Source organism: Dipodomys ordii, unplaced genomic scaffold (genome assembly GCF_000151885.1).
Source record: "Dipodomys ordii isolate 6190 unplaced genomic scaffold, Dord_2.0 Scaffold122, whole genome shotgun sequence".
NCBI lineage: Eukaryota > Metazoa > Chordata > Mammalia > Rodentia > Heteromyidae > Dipodomys > Dipodomys ordii.
The window spans coordinates 3,864,687-3,883,916 of NW_012267338.1; the positions used below are offsets into that span (position 1 = coordinate 3,864,687).

Genomic DNA, 19,230 nt, shown 5'->3' on the forward strand with positions numbered 1-19,230 from the left:
TGCTATCCTTTTCATACACACACTTTGATGCACTATTTTATGAAATTATTTAATGCACTGTTTTATTTAATCCTCCCACAGTTTTTTTTCTACATATTCATTAATGAAGTTCAGTAACAATATCATTACTAAGTTACACTTTGGGCAGCAGAAGGACCTCAGCCTGGTATGCAGGTGGTTTTGAAAAGAAATGGCACCTGATTAGCCTGAGTTAGCCATTACTCATGATATGTGGGTACTGAACTATCATACTGTGTCCATAACTGGTTCTTTCACCATGAATCAAACAAAGAAAAAAGGTTATTTTTCTGTGCAAAAAAAAAAAGAAGAAAAAGTCATGGCACAAAGAAAGGGCAGAATCGCAATTATCCTGATATATCAGATTCTTACTTAGTAATGATGACTTACTCCAATGTCTAATTGAATGCAATACCTTTTTCCCCCTGGGAGGTGGGGGTTAACCTCGGCCTGGGCTCTGTACCTGAGCTCCTTCAGTGCTCCACTGCTGTGAGCCACAGCGCCACTTTCGGTGTTTTGGTGGTTAATTGGATCTTAAGAGTCTCATGGACTTTCTTTCTCAGGCTGGCTTTGAACCACAATCTTCAGATCTCAGCCTCTTGAGTAGCTAGGATTACAGGTGTGAGCCACCAGCACCCAGTGTAATTAAATATTATACATTTATATCTAATTCTGGAAACCAGGATATGATTAACATTTTTGTTAGAGATTATTAGTCTGTTGACTAAGGTCCTAACTATAAGCCATTTAATCAATTAAAATAATTTTGGACATAAGCCACCTGTCCTTGGATAAATAATACCAGTGGGGAAACCTTATCACATAGTGTCTTCCATTTGTCCTACTTCCTTATCAGGGTTTTATAATGTGGGTGGTGAAACATTTTAAATAGTTATGTTTATTTCACGCAAGAAGTAGTTGCTACACACATCAAGTTCCATAATGCTAAATGTATTCAGCACTTTTTATGAAATACATATAATGTAAAAAATATATAAAGAATTAGTTTTTATTTATTGGCTTTGATAGTTAAAGACCATAGGTTGACCTCATAGGTTCTACCCAAAAGTCTTAAGTCAGTAGATTAGCTTAAATAGAATAGAAGATCACGATTTTAGTGCTCTTTTTAGTACTAGCAGTATAGCATACAGATGAACATTCAGGAAATTTCTCTTCTGCCAGGGATAATGAAACAATTCACCTGCAAATACACAAGCATCAGATGCTGATCACTGTGAAGACCAGGGTATAGTCGAATGAAGTGTGGACAAGTGAGGAGTGGAATTGCAGCTTGCATTTTAAATGCCATGCACTGGGTGGGTACCTAAAGGAACATGAAATAGCAAACAGGTGAAGGAACTTAGGGAGTGAGCCCTGAAACTATCTGACACAAGTATATTAGTGCAAAGAGTCAGGGTCCAAGGCTGTGGGCTGGAGCATGCCCACAGTGATAGAGAATCAACAGCAAGCTTGGTGTAGCCTAAGATTGAGCAAACAGGTATGACAGGAGCTGAGGGTGGAAAGATGAACAGGGCGCCCCCTGGCATGCAGATGGGGAACAATCCATATTCTGAAGAAGTTGGCAGGCCATTTGAATAACAAGGAATGATGGACAGCCCTTAGGTTTCAGTGTACGTTGTCTGGCTATCATCTGCACAGTAGGTTGTGGTAGAGATTTGGGGAGACAGGTGGCAGTCAGTTTGGGGATGTATTGCAGCGGTCCAAGCAATCCTTAATGGAATTTGGTCCAGAATGTTAGTCAAGGAAGCGGTCCAAGCAATCCTTAATGGAATTTGGTCCAGAATGTTAGTCAAGGAAGCGGTCCAAGCAATCCTTAATGGAATTTGGTCCAGAATGTTAGTCAAGGAAGGGGTGAGCTATGATCAGATTCCATGGAGAGTTGGAGGAACATCAGAACAAGGTGTGTTTATGTGATTACTCTGAGCTACGAAGAAGCCGAGGATGAGTTTACCATCTTGGGGCTCCCAAGGCTTCACTTGCTTGAGGCGGCTGAACTACCACTGCACATTGAAAAGCTCTTCCTCTGGGAGGAAAATCTTTGAGTGACTCTTATGGTTTTCCATGAATATCCCCTATGAAAGGTCTATTTAAACACGGATATGATTTTTTTTTTGGCCAGGCCTTGGGCTTGAACTCAGGTCCTGGCAATGTCCCTGTGTTTCTTTACTCAAGGCTAGCGCTCTACCACTTGAGCCACAGCACCACTTCCAGCCTTTTCTGTGTATGTGGCACTGAGGAATCAAACCCAGGGCTTCATGCATACTAGGCAAGCACTCTACCACTGAGCCGCCTTCCCAGCCCTGATATGATTTATGTATTTTTTTTGTCTGTGTTTCCTTGGACAGTTCTAGCCAGCAGCCTCAGTCCGTACCGCGAAGGGAGGTTTGTGGAGCGGAGACTACGATCCTCCTCAGAAGGAACGGCTGGGGGAAGTAGAATGATTTTGAAGCCCAAAGATGGAAAGACAGAGGAAGCCAACAGCTTAAGAAAGCAAAGAGCAAGCTCCTCCTCCTCCAAAATGAACAGTCTGGTAAGCACACACCCGTGTCTGCAAATACCCAAGAGGCCTTAGACAGCTGCCGTGTTCTGCGAGTCCTCTAACGAGACCCACACACTGAAGGAGCAATAGCGTTTGAAGGGGAAGTGTGCCTCTGTGGTTGGCATCAGAGCACAGAGAGGCTGATTGTTTTCAGTGGAGAGGCTCAGGGATGAGGCCAGACAGTAGTAGCACACCATGAGGGCCTCGCTGGTCTCCTGTCTTCCATGCTTCTATGGTAGTTTACTGGTCTCTCTTGTAGAGTAAAAATCACGAACACAAGGTAAGAAAATTCTCCTCGTGAAGATTCCCCTTGCTCTCATCATTTCAGCACCTTCTGCATCCTATGAACCCTTTAGAAAGGTCTCTGTGTAAGTTTCCCGATGTCATTTCCACCGTGAGGCCTTTCACTGGCCCTGGCTCGGGCATTCCCCCCACAGGGAACCCCTCCACCATGGGAGTGGGGTGCAAAGTGACTACCTGGAGCCTGACCCCATTGGAGGCACCCACATTCTGCCTCCAAGCTGTAGAGCCTGCCTCGGCCAGGGACTGTGAGATCAGTGCACGGCTGCGGCGGGCTGTATCTGACTTGTGGGAAGGGGAATGGATTCCAACCTGGGGCCCATGAGGTCTCAGCGGACACAAACAGTGAATGAGCTTTCCCATCTCCCCTCCCTCCACTGGTCCTGGGGCTTGAACTCAGGGCCTGTGGGCGCTCCCTGAGATTTGGTGTGCAGGCTGGTACTCTACCACGTGAGTCACCGCTCTAATTCCGGTTTTTGGTGATTAATTGGAGGTAAGAGTCTCATGGACTTTTCTGCCAAGGGTGGCTTCCAACTGCCAGCCTCAGATCTCAGCCTCCTGGATAGGATTACAGGTGTCAGCTGCTGGTGCCTGGCTAGAGTTCCTTCCTTCCTTCCTTCCTTCCTTCCTTCCTTCCTTCCTTCCTTCCTTCCTTCCTGCTTGCTTGCTTGCTTGCTTTTGCTTTGCTACTTACTTGAAAATGTGTTTTCAGCCATATGTTTAACTTCCTTTATTTTAACAGCACTTGATTCTTTAACATCTGTTTTCTTCCATATTTTTGGGGTCTCTTACACATACTTTTCTATCTGAAATGTTTTTCTTACCATTTAAATTTAGTAATTTTCCTTGTAGCAACACACTATCACTCATTCACAGATCCACTTTCAATGTCAAAACACTGGAAGTTTATTTTTTTTGAGGCCTTTAGACACTTCTCAGTCAGTGTTTCTGCAGTGTGGGAGAGTGGCCACGAGATGGCAGTGTAACTCCATTGCTGCTGGAATCTCAGGATTGGAATAGGATCACGGTTAAGAAAGATTAAGGAAGAGTAACAGATGGGGCGAATTTAATCTGGAGTATAATGTGTATGTGTGCAAGCACCACAAACTCCTCATCCAATTGTACTGTGCTACTAGAAAAATACAAAAATAATAATGTTGAAGCCATGTTTCAAGGGTGTCCTTTTCAAGACAATGCGACAACATTCTTTGCAAATAACAGTTTATGAGGAAAACCTGTTACCTGATTTCTCATTTTTGTTACTTTTCAAAAATTGTCGTCTTTAAGATAATGTTATATTCCTTACTATTTTGTGTTGCACTTAGGAAGTCTACTCAACTGAGCTATTCTGTAATTATTAAATTAGGAAAACGGTGCTTTAAAAGCAGGTGTTTGGCTGCTTACAAAGATGCTTTTGTGTTTGTTTGTTTTTGTCGGTTGTGGGGCCTGAACTCTGGGCCTGGGCACGTTCCCTCAGCTCAAGGCTAGCACTCTACCACTTGAGCCACAGCGCAACTTCTGGATTTTTTTGCTTATGTGGTGCTGAGGAATCAAACCCAGGGCCTCATGCATGCAAGGCAAGCGCTCTACCACTGAGCCACCTTCCCAGCTCACAAAGATGCTTATTTGACAGCCTTGTATTCGATAAAAAAATCATATTTAATCACGAGATTCAAATTCACTTATTTGAGCATTTATATAGCTCTTCACAAAACAAAGTGGATAAATTGTTAATTTAGAAGTCTTTTCTGCAGAACACTTACAAGGTATGATTTCAAAGACAAAAGTGATGTTTGAAAAGAATAATTGAGAATAGATGTTGTATTTGTAAATATAATTAGGTTATATATAGATGTTAACATTTATAAAATACGTATAAGTATAAATAAAAAACAAATATTGAACTTAGTGTATTTCCTAGGACTGGCAGAACCTCAGGTCCTGTAAGATCTCGAAACTTTCGTGAGGGAATGTCTTAAAACTCACTCCTTTCTTATGCTTTCCTCTTTTAGTTTCCTCCATTTTCCCACCAGTCGAGCTTTCGGCCTGAAGGTCTCAGCTCTGTGGGATTTGAACTAGAGGGGCGCCCACGGGCCAGTGGTCGCAGTGTGCTGTATCCTCAATGGATTTATGACTCAAGGAAATGTAGACAGAATGCACAATGCACAAGGCTCACGCCTGTCATCCCAGGTACTCAGGAGGCTGAGATCTGAGGATCCCAGTTCAAAGCCAGCTCCGGCAGGAAAGTCCATGAGACTCTTATCCCCAATAAACCACCAGAAAGCCAGAAGTGGTGCTGTGGGGCTCAGTGGTAGAGCGCTCACCTTGAGCTGAAGAGCTCAGGGGCAGCACCCAGGCCCAGAGTTCAAATCCCATGATTGACCCCCCAAAAACAAAACAAAACAAAAAACACATGTAGACACAGCCATTCCAATAGTTCTTCTAGACAGAGAGAAGATCAGCCACCTGGTTGTGGTTTGAGATTGACTGCTTTTCTCTCCCTTGCTCTATTCATTTTTAATAGCAATAATAATAAACAACATAGAAAGCATCTGTGGGCCCAGTGTGTACCAGAGCCTGTGAATAGTGAATCTTGACTATGACCAAGCACTTCCACAACGAGTTGCTTTAGCAGAGATGCGCAAGAGTGCCTGGATGCAGGGCATTTCTCTAGGAAGCCCTGCATGATATCTTGTAGAGAGCTTACTGTGTCACACCTGGAGGCCTGGACAGGCTGTGAACTGCAGTTCACAGCTCACGGCTGTGGGCGGCGTGGAGCGTTGGCTTGAGTGCCTTGATTCCGTGCAGTGGGGCCGAGTGTCAAACACGCCACAGCTCCCAACGCTGTGTCCTTGCGCCAAGTAGACCGCTAGTTATTTTATTTGACTTCCTTGTATTTTACCTTCTTGCTCGATTCTATTCCATTCTGTGCTATTATTTTATATTTTAAAGAAATCAGAGTAAGTGAGCCATATAAACTGTTTTTTACGGAAATGGCCTTTTTGTTCTTGGGAAACAACATAAAGCCGATTGTCAATTTAGGCATTATGGTTTTGTTCAAAAAAATTCTATGTTCTTTGAGATATAAGAATGATTTTCCTATAAAGCAGGGAATCATTCTGGTTCAATAAGAGGTTGCTAACTTTTTACTAAAGGAATAGGTAAAAACTCCCCTAAAAATCCTTATACAATGGAACTGAAATGGATTTGCTCAAGATAAAGCAACAGCTGGGTTAGTGACATTAGGATACATTTTTTTAATCTTGAATTTTTTACAATTTAGGTTTCCTAGCAGAGTTACAGAAACTTAGAATCTTAAAAAAAAAAAAAAGAAGATCATTAGGTAGCCAATCCGCATAGATACCTACATAAAATCAGTAAAAAGTTACTGGTTCTGCATGGTAGCACACGCCTGTAATCCTAGCTTCTTGGGAGGCGGAGTTTGGAAGGATGCTAATTTAAGCCAGATGTGAGACTCTATTTCAACAAACAAGGTGGGTGTGGCGGGGTTGGATTAGACTGGCGGCATGGACAGGTGGTGGATTTAGATCCAAGGCTGAATGCAAACAAAACCTAACTGCAGAGGAGATCCTTAAACGCAATTAAGTCAAATGGGCCAGGCAAGCATAAGACCCTAGGTTCAGACTCCAGTACTGCGTGAATAAACGAATGATTAAAAAAAAAACCAACCTAATGATTAAGCAGGGTAAGCAATGAGTGCTCACAGAGATGTGAAACAGTTACTTTTCACAGTAGAAGGTTCTCCTCCACGATCTCTTTCCACAGACTTCAGTGTGCTGCAAACTGCTTGTGGGAAAGGCATGACGTGAGGTGTCCTCTCTGTTTTAAGTTCTTTCGCCGCTCTCCTGTTGTTTTCCTTCAGCTCCCTTCTCAAAAGTAAAATTAAAACACCATCGGAAGTGTCTGCTCTTCCGCGATTCGGTCCGGGCTGTGCAGGTGTTGGGACAGAAGCTGTGTGTGCAGCATGGCTTCTCATGGATGCTGCCAGTGTGTGTCTCAGGCTGGCGTCTCCCATTTCAAGTGATGTCGCCAGACACCACTGCTGTGGCATTATTATTTATCTAGCAATTAACCAGTAAGCCCTGAGGAGGGACTTGGAAGCTAAGTGAATTAGCCTGTGTGTCATTAACTTTTACCTAGCAATTTCAGTATCCATCGATCATGCCTCCTCTAGTTACTTTTTACTTGCACGATTTGCAGGGATGGAATCCTGGGTCCTTCTGTGATCCAATGTATTCAAATCTTTTATCAACCTTCTTTATTTTGACATTCAGATCACTCTAGATTGGATTCATGGGAGCCTTCTCAAGGTGGCTCCTGAATTCTCTTTTTAAAAAGAAATCAATCAATGTGTGTGCGTGTGTGTGTGTGTGTGTGTGCTCTTAAATAAGCCAACGTGGGCAATTGTAAATTCTGGCATATCCTGTGAAGCCACAGATAGTATCTTCTTATCAGAGTAGTGGGAAAAGCATACGTTTTTAAAGTTGAGAGTGATCGGTGCATGTCAAATGTTTATTCTACTGGTTGACTGATGAGAAATTGAGCAAATGAAAACTTGGTCACAGACCATTTGAAGAGCTGGAAGTTTAATATGTTAAACTTCCATAATATATAGTTGAGAGGAAGTTTAATAAAGAATTGTTAGAATGAAATTATTAGTTTGATTATAAAACTAATCAATGTAATGCAAGAAATTATCATCTTTGATTTTCTTTTTTTATTAGACCACATATATACATATATATACACAAATCTATGTATACATATACATACATGTATATATGAATATATCATGGGCACAAATGCACATGTTCACATATAACTTCACAGAGTGGACATCCTTAATTAGTAGCAAATAATAAGATAAAAAATGGGACACTGTCTAAGACAATGAATGCTTTGGTAGAGCAATGCAAGATATGTTGTCGGCCTCTTGGCCTCATTGTTAATATTGGGATATATTTCCTTAATATTGATCTCAAATATTTTACATATGTTATTATATGCTATCATAAACATATGACTCTACTATATGTATATGTACTTATGTCATTATTATATATAATATTCAGCATATGGTATTACTATTGATCTGAGAAAGAAGAATGATGACACTCTTTTGTCCATTATGGCCTAATTATATGTGCTTAGTATGAGATGTTATTTAATTTAGCTTCTCTCCTTGTGGTTTAATATTCCTTTTAGAGCTACTGGGGTGAGCACGTTAGTATCTAACTTCTATCCTGTCCATTCTGAACATGTCTAGGTGGCTTTCCACTCCTTCAGAAAGAAGTGCAGGCCTTACCAGAGCCTGACTTCTCTAGATGACGTCACACTGTGCGCTCATTCTTGTTGTCTCCCAGTTGGGCATCTGCCATGCTGTCCTGCTTCAGTTGCTTCCAGTGGACGAGTGGTTCTCATCCCAGTGTCTGACTTCCTCTTTCTACCACTTGTAGCAACTTTCCCTCAGATTTCTGCCTGTAGGAAATCACTTTTCTTTTTCCTTCTAAATAACCAGAACCTGTTCTGTTTTCCCCAATAGCCGTTGTAAATACTTTACGTTTTACTTACTATTTATTTATTTACTTATTTGGTATTTACTTAGGTGATAATACCAGAACTTGAACTCAGCTTGAACCCTGGGCCTTGTGATCTTGCTTGGCTTTTGGGTGCTTTACCACTTGAGCCATACTTCCACTTCTGGCTTTTTGGTGGTTAACTAGAAAGCATAATCTCACAGACTTTCCTGTCTGGGTGGGCTTCAAGCTGTATTTCTTAGATCTCAGCCTCCTGAGTAGCTAGGATTACAGGCGTGAGCCACCAACACCTGGCTGTTTATTTTTGGTCCATCCAATAGTGGACCAATTTGTTCCTTCCACTCGGGTTTTACATGTACAAAGACAGCATCACTTAATGATCAAGTAGAAGAAACAGAAAAATAAATAACTGACCTGAAACTTTGACAATTTGTAGTAACCTTTTATTATTTATTGTTTCTCCTTGATGCCAATGCAAAAAGCTATGGGCGATTTCATTTTCTGCCCAATATTTCAAGTCCAATTTTTGCATTGGATTAGAACAGGGGTCTCTCGGGCTTTGTACAAATTGCTCATTTGCATCTTTGCCTCTTTTGACCACACAAAAGGAAACTCAATTTCTGAAAGTGAGGGAAAGGTTTGTTTAATTCTAAAAATATTCAGTTTGATTGTAAGTCTCTGGCTCTATTTGTTTATTCTAAACATAGCCTTAAATTTATCTTCAAACCCTAAAAGGAAGGAGTTTACATCCTTTGTTACTTTGTTGTGAATTTTCTTGTGTAATGAAAGAGACTTTTGATTTTTAAAAAATTGTCCTCAGAGAAAGCTGTGCTATTACTCAAATTGTTTCTGTCAAATTCAATTTCATTTGTGAATTTCTGCTAGTTTAAAACGTTTAGGAAGTAGACATTTTGGCATACTTTATTGATTCAAATGAAATATAATCACAGCAGTTATAGAGCGATGAAAAAATTAAGACTGTAAGACTGTTGGATCAGTTATATTCGTGCATATCGCCTAATTTTGGACTTTCCATGAATTCAATTAATTTAGCATGACAACTTTCTGTTCTTTACACGTCGGTAATTTAAAGCAATTTAATATTCCCTTCTTCTTTCTTTTTTTTTTGCTTCTATTTTCATAAAATTCTCAGAAGTCTTAGACATAAGAATATTATTCAAAGAAAAGATCTCATTAATTTGGAATTTCTTTGCTTTTGTTTGGAAATTATCAGCTCAGGAAATTATGTACCATTTAACTCAGTGGATTTTATTGCAAGAGAGCGTTCAGTTTATCTTAGCTTTCATGATCAAGGTGAACGATTGAAAATTTGACATAACAATTGGTTGTGATTAATAACAAATATTTTTTTTCGGTTGTGAGGCTTGAACTCTGGGCCTGGGCGCTGTCCCTGAGCTCTTCAGCTCAAGGCGAGCATTCTACCACTTGAGCCACAGCGCCACTTCCGGTTTTCTGGTGGTTCATTGGAGATAGGAGTCTTATGGACTTTACTGCCCAGGCTGGCTTTGAACTGTGATCCTCAGTTCTCAGCTTCCTGAGTAGCCACAGTCACATACTTTAAAAAATGTAGTATATAGTTTTATTGCAAAGATACTGTGCAGAGGTTACAGTTACATGAGCAAGGTAATGAGTACATTTTCTATCCAGCATTGCTACCCCCTCCTTTGTTTTTCTCCCACCATCCCTTCCCTTCCTACCTCCCTCCCTCCCCCCTCCCCTGCAAGCATACTTTTGAACATATTCCTAAAGAAGGAAACTGAAGTGAGAGCAATGGTAGCTCTGACAGAATGAAGAAGAAATGAAGTTGTTCAACATCAGATTCAACATGTAGAGCCGTTGCTGCCAGTCTAGGTTTTGTCATTTTTGTGGTCTTTGATTGAGAGTCATCGCACTTTGAAAACATCCGTGGACATAGTTCTTTCCTTACATATGAAATTTTTAAAAAGTTATCATGTTCTTGTTTTGAGGAAGGTGCTGTCAGGAAGGATTTTCATTGCATAGGCCAGGGGCAGAGTACAATTCTTTTTGGACCTTGTCACCCCTTCCTCCCTGCATTCTGCCTCCTGTCCCTGCCCATAAGGATGGAAGAACTTTTAGCTCAACAGTATCTGTACTGCTGCATTTCAAAATCAGTCTGTAAAAACGTTGTTTGATAAAACACGTAGCTTTGCCATTGGACGACAGCATTGGCATCTTTCTGCCCAGACGAAAGCATCTCTTGTTAGTCATTACTAACATGAACTTGACAATGATTAGAAAATAACACACATAAGATTGTGACACCCACCATTTTGTGGCTCTGCGAGTGCTCTTCTAGATTTGTGGAGATTATAAATCCACATGGAACATTTCCCTGTAGAATATCGTGCTTTGTCAAAACTAAAGGAAATAAAGTAAGTGTTTATACTTGATTCCCAGGCTATCAAACTTTACACCTTTGGTTTTCATTGTTTTACCAGTTCAGATTAGTCTAAGGCATTTAATTGCCTCTCCCATATCCATTCCCATTCCATTGCATTTTATGGTTAGTGCATAAAAGCTTTAACTGGTTACTATAACTATTAGGGTATGTATTCATTAAATTCAATTTATTTCCTAGCCAAATAAAAATTAGGTTTCTCTTTCACATAGAAATGATTGACCCTGACCTAAACTCTGCTTTAATTATGGAGTTTAAATGAGACTGAGAAATAATGAATAGAAAAGAACCTTAAGCTATCTGGTAGCCTGTCTTTTTAAAAAAATAAATGCTTAACTTTTCAAAGCAAGCCTTTGTGGATCAGGTGCTACAGATCTATCCTGCTGACCAACGCCCTTAGAGACACTAAAAACCTCATCTGTACTTCCAGAAGGAATTACCAGAGAAATACTAGCAATAGGAAGACAGCCAGCATCATTGTATAAGGTACCAATGTAAGGTGAAAGATATGAGAGGGAGGTGTCTATCAGAAGAACATGATTATTTTATAGTAATATATATTAGTCCCGGAAAGATCATGTTGGACGTAGAGTGGGTGAGGACAAAGAAATGGATCTAGGCTACTAATAATATTTTGGAAGAGCCATTTGTCACCATTACCTGATATGAATTGTATGAGACTGTCAGACCTTTTCTATTGATGGCTAAATAGCCTTCTTCATCCCCCACCTTCCGTTCTTCCTTATCTTTGTCTCCACAAAAGGAAGAGAAGACTGAACTCACTCCATTTCCCATATCGCTCACTTCTCACAAATAAAGGTTTCTGTGTTTGTGTTCGGCCTCAATTCTTCAGTCTAGAGCTGTGACTGTCTAGTTTGGACCTATCTTTTTAATCTCAGTCCCTCTCCCCTTTCTTCTCGTCTAACTAAAGGGAATTTCAGTTATGTTTTGGTTTTTGGTCGGTTGTGGGGCTTGAACTCTGGGCCTGGACGCTGTCCCTGAGCTCTTCAGCTCAAGGCTAGTGCTCTACCACTTGAGCTATAGGGCCACTTCAGGCTTATTCTGTTTATGTGGTGCTGAAGCATGGAGCCCAGGGCCTCCTGCTGAGTGGCAAACACTCTACCACTGAGCCACCTTCCCAGCCCCTTCCCTATGTTTTTTGAATGTATTGCTTTCTCCTCTCTGCCCTGAGACCTGTATTCTCACTGCGTTTCTTGTGTGAAAATGCCCTTTAAACATTTAATTTGAAAAACAGTGGATACCATCTAGGCCAATGCTGATAGGATCGGTTACAATAAAATCTGTTATAAGCAGATATACAAAGAAACTTTGTATATAAGTATAAGTACTTATAGTAGATCATGACATATTTCTAAGTATATATTTTTAGCATTTATTTCATTAGTTCATGGGAAGCACTTCTTGCTATATAAATCTGCATTTTTTAGCAAGCTATGAGACTTTATAATCACTTCATTTTGTTGACATTTTGATAATTATGTGATATTTCAATAATAGTGACTTCTATTCAGTGTAATTCCACTTAATACATAAGATTTAATTTTAATGGCTGAAGTTCTGACAGCTTTTTAGCTTAGAATGTTTCAATTTTGTTTGGCTCAGATTGGATGTAAGCTTTTAAGTACTTGATGAAATTGTATTTGCAAGTGTCAGTGTAATCTGATTTATTATTATTCAACAGTAAATGTGTGAAGGTAGATGTCAATGTTTTGCATACTTTATAATAAGGTATTATGATGCTTTTACATGAAAATGAGTTATATTCGAAAATACCTTGTATCCTAAGTAGTATGACTTGGTAATGAGAAAATACTGTTGTGATTTTCATATCTATTATCTATAAAATTGCATCCCAACCAAAACAATCATTTAAATGGACAGTATCTCTAGAAAGTATTGTGTACTTCCTTTCCAAATAGCCTTTAATTCAGCTTTTATAAATAATACAATTATTTTTAACAGAAGAAACAATAAAATTTCTACCCTGTAGGACAGATTCAATTTTAAAAGAATTTTTTGTATGTATTATAAGATGAATTCTAAGTTGTTATAGGTCTAATTTTTCCAAACCACTTTATTTTAATTTAAAACAAAGAGAACCTGAATTTATTTGTATTTTATTTGTTTTTTAAGATAATTTCACATTTACTTTGTCTTTCTACTAAACATAAAATATGTCCTACAAGCAGTCAAGAAGATACACAGAGAAAGCAAATTCATTTATAATAAGACCGATTTGTCTGGAACTTTCCTCTTGTGTATCAGGCTTTAGGGAAAGCTAATTTCACTTCAGAAGACAGAATATTTTATTATTAAATTAGTTTATTCTTCTAGAAGTACTATATTTTTCTGAAATCTTCCAGAAAAGGCTCAACTCTTGACTACACTTAAGTATACAAAGGAAATTAAGCTTTAGAAAAACAGTTTACAGTGTTCCTTTGGAATAACATTACCCTTTATTAAATAGCCACACTAATGAGGAAGAGCTAATCATCAATTGTGGAAAAGAAGACAAGATCAGTCCAGATGTTAGTCTAATTTTAATGACTCAATTTGATCAGCATACTACCATATAGTGTATACATATATTTAACTTAATTTCTGACACGTCTCCTGCTTTACATACAGTGGATAGTTATTTTTATTTAATCCTTATAGTTTTATAAGTAAGGATTATTAAGTCTCCATAAAAGTACCATATCTATGTACTTATTCATGTATGTAGACATGTTTATGTACATGTGTACAAACATTTCTGTAATTATCCTGATGACTATTGCCATTTTCTTCAATATAATGAACGCTTTGCACAATTTACTTATTACTTATCTACTTTCCACTTTTTATTTTCTATGAAGTTACATTTTTTTTAATTTTGTTTCATAATTTTCCTACTATAATTTAAGTACTGGATTAGCTGTCTTTTCAAATACACTTATTCATTATTCAATTGGATTTGGGAAGTACTGGTCTAAATGTGATCAGAACATTTATAGTTACTTAACACAAGTTTTAGTAAGTGAAAATTAAATGAGATGATTGATTTAAAGCTTATGAGTAACAATTTCTCATCACTATTTTTAATTTGACTTAAGTAATATTAAGTCATACTTTCCTTCAATATAGATACCATATAACCCTATGAGATAAGTATGTATTTTTTTTTTGTCTCCTTAATAGCTTATAGCAATATTTTACTAGAGAAATCAATGTCAAATCTGCTGGGAAAGATGAAATTACAATATTTCTATAATAACTTTTTACTATCCTTTATATTACATGACTTCAATAACATTCTTTTTTTAAAGGATATATTTAAGGAAGAGATAAGTGGACTTGTCCAAATAGATCACACAGTAATAGACGTAGTGTAAACACTTCTATGAGTAAAATGTACTTGAGAGAACTACATATTGTATTATTGAGGAATGCTGGAGTCATGTTTGAAAACATGCATGTATTAATCATATCTAAGATGATTTTGAAAATTATGTATACTTTATTATGGTTTCTCTATCAGGGATAGCATTTATCAAACCATTTGGACTTGGTGTTAGGTATTATCTCTTTACACCACTAGATGTCAGGGTTGCCCATGTTAAAGTCAGTATTGAGAGTTGATCTAAATACATATACTAAATCTGTGGTTTCCTATGGAAGGCTAAGCTTGTCAGTTAAAACGCAAATTATGAGAGACTCATTTTTGGGCTATGACTTAAATGGTTACGATTCAAAAGTGTTTTTGTTGGGGTACCAAATGGGAACATAGTAAAATTGCTATCTGTTGGAAAAGAGAAACTCCTCAAAAATAAGAGGGTTTTCTAGGACTTAATAATATATTTACAGCAGCAAGGTTTTAGCTATCCACACACACATATACATACTTTTACATACATATATATACACATACATACCTACTTATACCTACTTGTACTTACGTGTGCACGGATGCATGCACACACACCCACACCAGCATCTACCTCCTTGGGTAAAAGGTCAAATCACAAGTACAAAATGTGAAGACTGTGGTACCACATAAAGAACTGACCTGCAACCTTATGTTAGAGGTTTCAGCGTCCATCTTCTTGAAGGTCCATATGAATACCAGAGTAGCTCCATTACTCCAAGGGAATAATAAAAGGGCATTCTCTGTTTCCTCAACTTTTAAAGCTTTGCTTGAAGGCAGTTACTCACAAGGATGATGAAAATGGTTTACTGTCCAACTCTATTATCCCAATAACACAATCAAACATCTACAAAGCTCTTCAAATTCCTTTGAGAATTCACTGAATTTTAAATCCTAATCAATAGTACCTTCCTGAGATAACTCTTGCTTCTTAGCTGAAGCTTAATGATGTAGAAACAAAATGCAACTTGTGCTAAACTTGTAATATTTGGGCAAGGAACGTTGTAAAAATAGAGAGAACAATTCGTCTCACACTGACGATCCTTTATTTTCCCTGCATATTTGGTTGCTTTTCTCTAGTATAAAGTTACATTGTCGAAACTTGGGCATTAGTGATTTAGATAAAAGCTTGTTTGTCCCCTTCTGAACTGCTTCTATTGGAGGCAGACATCCCTGGGGGGATTTTAGATCCTCTCCTAATCGACTATTTGTATGAATTACTCACATTTCCTTACTCAAAGTCTGAAATGATTGGTTATCATTTACTGCAGGTGAAGGACTTAGCATCCGGTACAAAATAGCTCTCCCCAAGCATTGGTGATTTTATTTCTCTATTAATACTCTCAACGGACTATAGCTAATACTTGAGAATTATTTGCCACTGAGTACATTTAAAATCAATATCTAATGTTTATTTTAGTGGGCAAAGAAGATTAAGTTGGCATCTTGTGTTTATCATTACCTCATTTGTCGTGTTGGGAATATAGCCTGTGGGTTCTAGTATTAAAATTGGGACATTTTGGTGTTTTATGTAGAAAAAAATTAAGCAACCGAGTGATGGCTTTATAACAACAGGAATGACTATTTAGTAAAAACATCTATAATTGGAGTAAATAAATTATCAGCCGGTGACAGGTGCATTATCCTTCGGCCCTCTTGGTAGGGGTGCAAATAATGAATGCTTCATCGTCATCATTCACAAGGATGTATTGATCGCTTCCTAGGGTATTTATGCCATGGTACAGGTTACCCAGGAATTGTAAATGATCCGTTCATACCTAAAAGTACTGGAAGTAGGGAGGTAGAGACAGTCAGTAGAATGATGAGAAGAAAGGTAAGCGGAAGGAGATGACAGCGTAGAGTCAGCGGCCCTCGTCTGTTTACAAAGCTATGTCCTGTGTTGAGCTACTCGGGTTTTCATGGCTGTGGCAAATCCCTGTGAGAGACAATTTCAGGGGATTTCTTGCTCTTTCCGTGCATGGATACAGCAGTTTCCAGCTGAGGTCTTCTGTTGTTTCTGGGATCTGAGGAGCAATCACACCCTGTCAATTCCCAGCTAGAGGCTGGATGATTATGGTTCAAAGCCATCCTGGGCAAACATGTTGGTGAGAAAATGTCTCAAAGATAAAAACAACAAGCAAACCAACAAAACAAAACAAACACAAGGCCGGCCCCGTGGCCCAGGCTTATAATCCTAACTACAAGGCACGGGTAGGAAGATTTATGGTCCAAAGATAGAGTTAGTAGGGAAACACGATTCTCTGAACAAGAGCTAAAGCAGAAAGAACTTGGGAGCGTGGTCCAAGTGGTCAGTGTCAAGCTCTGATTTAACCCCTGAGCGAGCGAATGAACTAAGAAGATAAATAGACCTGGGCTCTGGTGGTTCCCATTTGTAATCCTAGCTGCTCAGGAGGCTGAGATCTGAGGATCACGATTCAAAGCCAGCCTAGGCAGGAAAGTCCATGAGACACGTATCTTCAATCCACTACCCAGAAAAGCCAGAACTGGTGCTGTGGTTCAAGTGCCAGAGCGCTAGCCTTGGGCACAAAGAACCTCAGGGGTAGCGCCTAGGCCATGGGTTCAAACCCCAGGAGTGGCAAAAGAGAAAAATAAAATAATACATTTACAACACTTTTTTTTTTTTAAGTGCTCACCCTCTTTTTCGATTTCTCTGGAGGTTTTAGATTGTGTTGCCCAAAGGGGACAAAAAATCCAACTAATCCATGCAGTATTTGGGGGCAACTATGGTGAGAGCAATGCTTCACCAATCTCTTGTGTGTCTCCAAATCTTGGGAGCAGAGGCATGGCTGCTTTGATTTCAGATTCCCTTTTCAAAGAAGTGTGTATCGGAATCATTTATCTTGGAAGAGAGGTATAGTGTCTGTCTCTTGAGGACAAAACCAAGTTTGTTTACTCTCTGCTATAATAATGGCTCCCTGGGCGGTAAGCTCCCAGTGTCTGCACTTTCAGAGATGCAGGTTCCTTAAGGCTCAGGATGCCTCTCCCCATTCATCTCCCTGCATGGCAGGTATAGGGCTCTCTTTATGTTACCCCAATAGAAATGAGAGCTCAGAGAAGCCATTTGAACGATGACACTGGGTCGTTATTATTATCATTGCTGTTAGTAATAAAGCCTTTGTGATGTTGATCTAGAATGTCATATTTTATAATCACACCTTGTGAAAGGTGTACACTGAGCTTGTCCACTGAATGTTCATGCTCACTATAGCTCCTCACAAGGAGTAGAAGAGGAGGGGGGAGCTTGGGCCAAAAAATAAAATAATAATAATAATAAAAGGCCTGTGCACAGTGCCAAAAAAGTAGGAAGAAGATTTTCTTGGACGCAAACTCATCCAGTTAAAATTGTGTTCAGAATTTAAGAGAGCAAGATGTTTTTCAGGTATCCACAGAAAAATAAAATTGGAGGGTGGTAAAATGGTTTTAAAGTATTTACCCTTGCGTCAGTTGCTGGCTTTGGCGAGGTTAAAGGTTATGTGTAATGGAGGATTGTGTTCTAGTTGAGTTAAGGATCTTTTATACCCTAGGAAAAAATGATCTATTTTAGCACATAAGGGATGAGAGACAGAAAAAAATTGCAGGTGCACTCTCCCTAAAAATTCCTTCCCCATTGGATTTTCTAGGATTTAGTCTCATGGTAGGCTCAGCAAAACCACAGATACTTTTCTTAGTGGGGTGGGGGTCGGGGAGGTAGGTTGTAGGGTTTGAACTCAGGGCCTGGGCAGTGTCCCTGAGCTTTTTTGCTCAGGGCTAGCACTCTATCCACCTTGAGCCACAGCTCTACTTCTGGTTTTGTGGCGATTAATTGGAGATAATCTGAGTCTCAAAGGCTTTCCTGCCTCAGCCTGGCTTCCAACTATGATCCTCAGATGGCAGCCTCCTGAGTAACTAGGATTACAGGCGTGAGCCACCGGCGCCCAGCAAGAACTTTTTACATTTATGATTTTCCCTCAGCTTGATCGGCCTCCACCTGAAGAACTTCTGACAGAGCCAAATGATGCCATTTTTCAGTACAGTTGGAACAAATGAAGCAGGCTTTCCTCCTCCGCAAAGCACACTGTGGCATCTGTAGTTGCTTCAGAGTCACGTGCTACGTTACACGAGTGATCAACTGTCCTTATTGGTGAATGCACCAGTGCCTCCTAGACATTTGTAAATGGATGAAACAAATACAGAATAGAGTAAACATGGACATTAGATATCTACCAATTAAGTAGTATGGGACAGACTATGACAATGACCTAATTAATAACTCGTGAGCCATCAGTGCCCACAATTTTGCTACCCTTATTTTACATATGAACATACTTACCAAAGGTAACAGCAAATAAATAGCAGAATGGTGATGTAATCTGAGCAAAGAAACAAAGTTGAAATGACTCCAATCTCCCATTCCCAGTTTTCTACTTCTTTCCTTACCCAGTTCTTTTTTAAAAAATTATTTTTGTGTATATATACCTATATACACAATACATAATATATACTATCTTTAAGTAGTTGTGCAAAAGAGTTGCCACTTATCAAAGCAGCTCATGATCTTATGCCTCTTGATTAATGTCATCCTTTTGAATATCCATTTGTCATGGTATTTTTGACAATGGTTTCATTTTGTGGTCTTTTTAACTAAGCAGTAAGTGCCCTTGTAACAGAATATCTTTAATTTGTCCATTAAAATGTTGTTTTTAAATGTCATATTGCTAATCCTACAGGAATATTAGTAAACCTTCTGACATAAAAACGTGGACTTTATACATGCTTCTTAATGAAAATCTCTGCTTGCTCATGTATATCAAAGCTGTTGGAAAGAAAATGAAAGAACAAAATAGAAAATGATCTTGCTTTAGTATATCAGATTTATTTCTCTGATATGATGGTGGGGGAAAAAGAGTTAAATGCCTTAACTAAAATT

At 39.0% G+C, this 19,230-nt stretch overlaps 1 protein-coding gene across 1 annotated transcript in view; it reads left to right on the forward strand.

Annotated features, from left to right (window-relative positions):
* Ccser1 (coiled-coil serine-rich protein 1) overlaps positions 1-19,230 on the forward strand; it is a 401,729-nt gene that overhangs the window by 91,744 nt on the left and 290,755 nt on the right. Inside the window, exon 3 of the mRNA XM_013029707.1 lies at positions 2,385-2,569. Within this exon, the coding sequence (XP_012885161.1) occupies positions 2,385-2,569 (185 nt within the window). The remainder of the gene's footprint in view (positions 1-2,384; positions 2,570-19,230) is intronic.